The 5363-nt window shown below is 39.7% G+C and overlaps 1 protein-coding gene across 1 annotated transcript; it reads right to left on the reverse strand.

Moving 5' to 3' along the window:
- Window positions 1-3182: 3182 nt before the first annotated feature.
- LOC103275036 (olfactory receptor 10Z1-like) lies at window positions 3183-4082 on the reverse strand. Its single transcript, XM_008072449.2, has one exon. The coding sequence runs from the start codon at window positions 4080-4082 to the stop codon at window positions 3183-3185; it is 900 nt and encodes a 299-aa protein (XP_008070640.2).
- Between the last annotated feature and the right edge of the window lie 1281 nt (window positions 4083-5363).

Consider the following 5363-nt stretch of genomic DNA (forward strand, 5'->3'; position numbering starts at 1 on the left):
ACAACAGCTAGTGTCGTTTTCAGACTGGACTGGACTGTGTGCTATGGTTATCTGAAGTCAGATCTACCTATGGACTTATTTAATTTGGAAACTTTCCTCCTTTTTCTTTCTTTATAGAAGCTGCAGCCCTACCTCACACACCCTCTTTTTAAAAAATAATAGCCGGACTGGGGACTGATTCTTCAGCAAAAATATTTTATGACCCAGCAGATTATTCACTGATTTGACATAGTCCCATTATACCCAGGCTAGAACTCACACAGAGAATAACTTTGTACAGAACCTCTTTGCGCCACTATGTGTGTTGATAAGAATTTATGGACACACTGGAATTGTCATTTTATCTGAGGAATTCTGTATAGATTAGAATTCTGTATCGATTAGAGGATATTGAAATGAATGATTTCTATGCCATCTTTGTGCTGGTGTATATGTGAAGTCGTGCACTAAAATCTTTTGATACAGGAAGCCTGATTAAAGAATGGTCCGTGCTAAGGACTTGCTAGATCTAGTTCATTCTCCATTTAATAATTATATGCTATTTCTATATTTTCATTCTTCTATCATCTGTCTTGCCATTTTCATTATTTTATTATGAAACATGTAAATACAATTTTGTTTCTGTACTTTTTTGCATAACATAAAATCTGTGAACTTGAAATTTGAACTTTTGTGTTAGAAATTTTTTTGTTGTTTGTTTAGTCTTGTCTCAGTTTTTATTATGTAAACCCCATTATTCAAAGTTGCCTAAATCCATTTGGAAATCTTTTTTAAAAATTGGGGATTCTTAAAGTTGAATTTATTGACTTTTCTGATTCAGTTTTGCTTGGACCATAAACCAGTATTGAACAAAGTATCAAGCATATATTTTTATATTTACTGAAATAGACTGTGACGACTTTGGATAATAAGGAAAAGTTTAATATTAAAGCCATGTTTATTATGGTATAATTAACATGTCAAACCATGGGATAAATGCCATCAATAAAAACTTATGTCGTAGAAAAAAAGAAAAGAATCATAAGCAAAGGCAGATGTGGTTCCCTTCTCCCCCACCCCCAACCTCAACCCTGCTAACTATTTTCAAGACTTAAATCAGATTATTAGGCATATGATGGGTAAAAAATTCTCTTTAATACAAAGTACAATTAGCGTTATCTTATAAAAGATATTGGGTTATAAAGGCTAGAAAAACAATATGTATCTGAAGAAGCAATTAAAATGCCTCAAGGTGAAACTGTCAGAACTGCTTACAGTTCTCTCTGAAATCACCACTTATGTACTCAAGCAAAAAGTAGTAAATTGGAATCAGCATGCATAATTTAGTAAGGAATTATAACTATTTGATGAATAATACTAAAACAAATCTCAACCCAAGTTCACTTCTCAGCATAATTTGTGAGGCATTTCCAACCTCTCTAGACAACTCACACATTCTGCAATAGGTCTTACCACTGAATATTTTGTTATTCTGTTCTCTCTTCTACATATGTCCTTTCTTAGTAGTGGGTCCCTATACTTTACCAATACGATGACCACATGTGTACCTAACCCTGAATTAGTACTCCACATTTCTAAAATAAAAAAAAGAATGTCCTTTCTCACCAGTCAGTGCATGCAAAACTAACTCATCCTTTAGGAACAAGTTCAAATGCTACTTAAGACTTGAAGCTTTCTCTTATCCTCCATCTAGTGTAAACTCTCCAAAAAAGTCAATATTTCTTTCTTGCACACATTTTAATAGTAGCAACTGACATTTATTAAAAGATCACAATGTTCCATATGCTGTGCTAAATTCTTCATATGCATAATTACCAACATAACATAATGTGCTGTTTAGTCCCCAACATAAAACTATGAAGTTGCAACCATTTTACAGAGAATTTGGAAGCTGAAGGTGGTTAAATAACTTGGGAGTTGCACAGTTACAAAGTTGAAGAGTTTGCATTCAAACTCCTACCTTACAACCTTGTAAGTTCATTGCACTGTTATCCTGTATGAGGTTCTTACACTTTTTTTATCCCTAAGAATAGCTGGCACCATGCATGTCACATTGTGAAATACAAGAGCTATTCAAGGATGTTATCTAGGTTGAAGAGTGACCAAGTGAGAAGAGTCTGTGACACATAAGATTATGAGACAGCCAGAGAACATCAGCGATTATCAAGGAAAATAGAAAGAAAATATATTTTCTGAAATAGAATATACTCATTTTGAATAGTCAATTAAAACAAGGCAGGCAAAGTAATCATCAGTCAGAGATACTAAGGGCAATTATATAAAAGGATAAAAGACACTCAGAAAGAGAAAGAAAAAAGAGAATAACTTACCTGTTCATTTCACAAGGCATTAAACTAACTCACCAAGTTGAGATTTGCTTAATTTCATATCTTGGAGAAACATTACAGGTCAAAGAGTCTAATTATATAATGATTTTAGAACTCTCCACAGTATACCTGATGAGCTCCTGCCAGCCCCACCTTGAACTTGAGCTAATCAAACTTCATTTTTTTTTCAGCTCAGTGAAAAAAAAATTGGAATAATCTTAATTAAGACACTTAATTCTTTTTTTTTTTCTGTTGAGTTGGGGTCTTACTCTGTGGCCAAGGCTGGAGTGCAGTGGCATGGTCACAGCTGTCACATTGTCAATCAACTGGGCCCAGGTGATCCTTCTGCCTCAGCCTTCTGATGAGCCACAGGGATTACAGGTGGATGCCCAGCTAATTTTTTGATTTATTGTAGAAACAAGGTCCGGCCATATTCCCCAGGCTGGTCCAGAACTCCTAGGCTGAGGCAATCCTTTCCCCTCAACCTCCCAAAGTGCTGAGATGACAGGCACGAGCCACCGTGCACAGCCAGAAACTTCATTCTTCATGGTTTTCAGTAACTAAAAGTGGCATCTGAGGCTAAAAGTGAAAATCCATATTTTGAGCTCATTGTTGCATTGTGTACAGTGAGCAGAGAAGGAAGCCTTGCCTTTGCATTTCCAAACAGCCTGGGGAAAGGCAGGAGGCAAAGTGGGGCCTTTTCAGGAGACTGGGGCTGAAGTAGCTTTGTCCTGAGGCCCTGAATATCTGGCCAGTTAGCCTGGGTTCCTGATGTATGCACAGCCTGTGCAGAAGAGAGTGTTCCTTTGAGCTAGCCCTCATCCTTTACCCAGAAAGCTCCACAAAAAGCATTTCTCAGAGCTGTCTGCACAGCCTGATTCCTAGACTATAAATAATAGAGTTAAGGAGAGGTATCATCACAGTATAGGTGACAGCAATAAGCTGATCCCACTCAAGGGAGTAGCTGGCTTTGGGTCTCAAGTACATGAAGGAGGCACAGCCATAGTGAATAATGACCACGGTGAGGTGTGAGGCACAGGTGGAGAAGGCCTTCTTCTGCCCCTCAGCAGAGGAGATCCTCAGATCTGCTGCCAGGATGTAGGCATGGGAAATGGTAATGATGAAAAAGGAGATCAGGAGGACCAGCAGACTGAGGATGAGAATTCCCAGCTCACTGAGGCCTGTATCCCCACAGTCTAGGCTCAGCACTGGTGGGGTGTCACAAAAAAAGTGTTGAATTTCATGGGAGCTGCAGAAAGAGAGGCAGAAAATAACTAGTGTCATTCCCAGCCCAAAGAGATAGCCACTCAAGGAGATACCAACCAGCTGGGAACAGAGGGTAGGATTCAGGTGACTTGCATAGTGCAGTGGGGTACAGATGGCCACATACCTGTCAAAGCCCATTACAGACAGAAGGAAATAGTTGGCACAGGCCCATGAACCAGAAAAGAACATCTGGGCAGCACAGCCCATGTAAGAGATAGTCTGAACCCCCAGAGCCAGACCAGAGAGCATCCTGGGGATGATGCCCAAAGTGTAGCAGGATTCTGAGAAAGATAGAAAGGAAAGGAAGAGGTACATGGGCATGTGCAGAGGGCTATCCAGCCTGATGATCACAATAATAAAGACATTGCTGGTCAGGGTGACAAGATACAGACAGAGGAACAAAGCAAAGAGCAGGAGTTGCAGTTCTCCAAAACTGGTGAAGCCCAGGAAGACAAAACCTCTCCAGGAGGTCACATTGACCTGCCCCATTCTGAGTGACATCTCTGTTAGATTTGCTGATTTCTTCCACCTTGCCAGAAAATGCTTAACTTCTTTAGAAGTCTGGATGAGAAGGATTTGTCTGGTGCCTGTTGTAACTTGAAAAAGAAAGTCTGATTCAGACTGCAGTTAAACTTCTGAAGGGTATTCATCACAGTAGACACAAATGCATGGCTCCATTTTCACATGCATGCATGTGCATATACACTTACACAATGCTCACACACATTCACATACACACACTTTCACACAAACATATATGTACTATGTGTATATGAGCACATAATTATGCACATGTTATACATTCAAAACCATCCATTGCACATTTGCTATCAATAACCATATGCACAGATATATCAGGCATGCACATACACTGCAAACACATATATTCGAATAGCACACAAGTTTGTAGATACATACACTACGTACATGTTCATACTGACTTTGTACATACACTGCCACATAAGACTACACATATGGACACATACATCTTGCCTATTAGAATTTTGGGTTAGGGTAGAGGATCCTGACAGAGATTATTTTATAGATCAGGTAACAAAGGCCAGGAGAGGTGAAATGACTTTTTTGAAGTCACACAGAACCAGGACTAGAGAACAAATGTGGTAAGTCCTAGTCTAACTTGATTTCCACCATATTATGATGACTCTCTTCCAAGTCATTTTACCCTTTCCAAATTCCTTGGGCAGAGTAGGGCAGGCTCCTTTTACACACAAGTCTATGCTGAACACCAAAGGGATCATCATCATCAGGGCTCAGGGCAGGTTTTGCAGCAGGTATCCCTCAGCTCGAAGCTCAACCAGCAGGCACTGCTGCCTCCCAAAACTCTGCTCTGAACCAAAGCATAAGAGAAATACAGCATGGGAGAATTCTCCCCTCAACCCAAAGAAGCTTGCAGTGAGAATAAGTTCTGTTTTTCCATACCCATGCACTAGACTGCATTCCAGCTGGCTAGCCTGCAGAAGAAACACCTACAGCACATCTCAGAATCTCCTTTTCTGAGCAGAATTATGTCCCCCAGTGATCCCAAGAAACCTCCTTTCACACTCCTAGACCCAAGTGGTGAATCATATCTGCTTCCACCCAAATAGCTTCTCTCTCTCTGAGGATTCCACAGTCCCAATGGGTGCTGTTTTAAGAAGCATATCTAATTGCTCTTCTTGTCATTAGTTGGGAATATCCTTTGGGAGAAAACAGAATGAAGAATGTGAGTAAAGTGATGCTGTGACCGTGACTTAAACAATAAGTATACTA

Source organism: Carlito syrichta, unplaced genomic scaffold (genome assembly GCF_000164805.1).
Source record: "Carlito syrichta isolate Samal-C Ts95f unplaced genomic scaffold, Tarsius_syrichta-2.0.1 Scaffold315177, whole genome shotgun sequence".
Lineage (NCBI taxonomy): Eukaryota > Metazoa > Chordata > Mammalia > Primates > Tarsiidae > Carlito > Carlito syrichta.

Bases quoted from the DNA above. Each gene is read 5' to 3' on its own strand.
- LOC103275036 (XM_008072449.2), bottom strand. From the start codon at position 4,082: ATGGGGCAGGTCAATGTGACCTCCTGGAGAGGTTTTGTCTTCCTGGGC.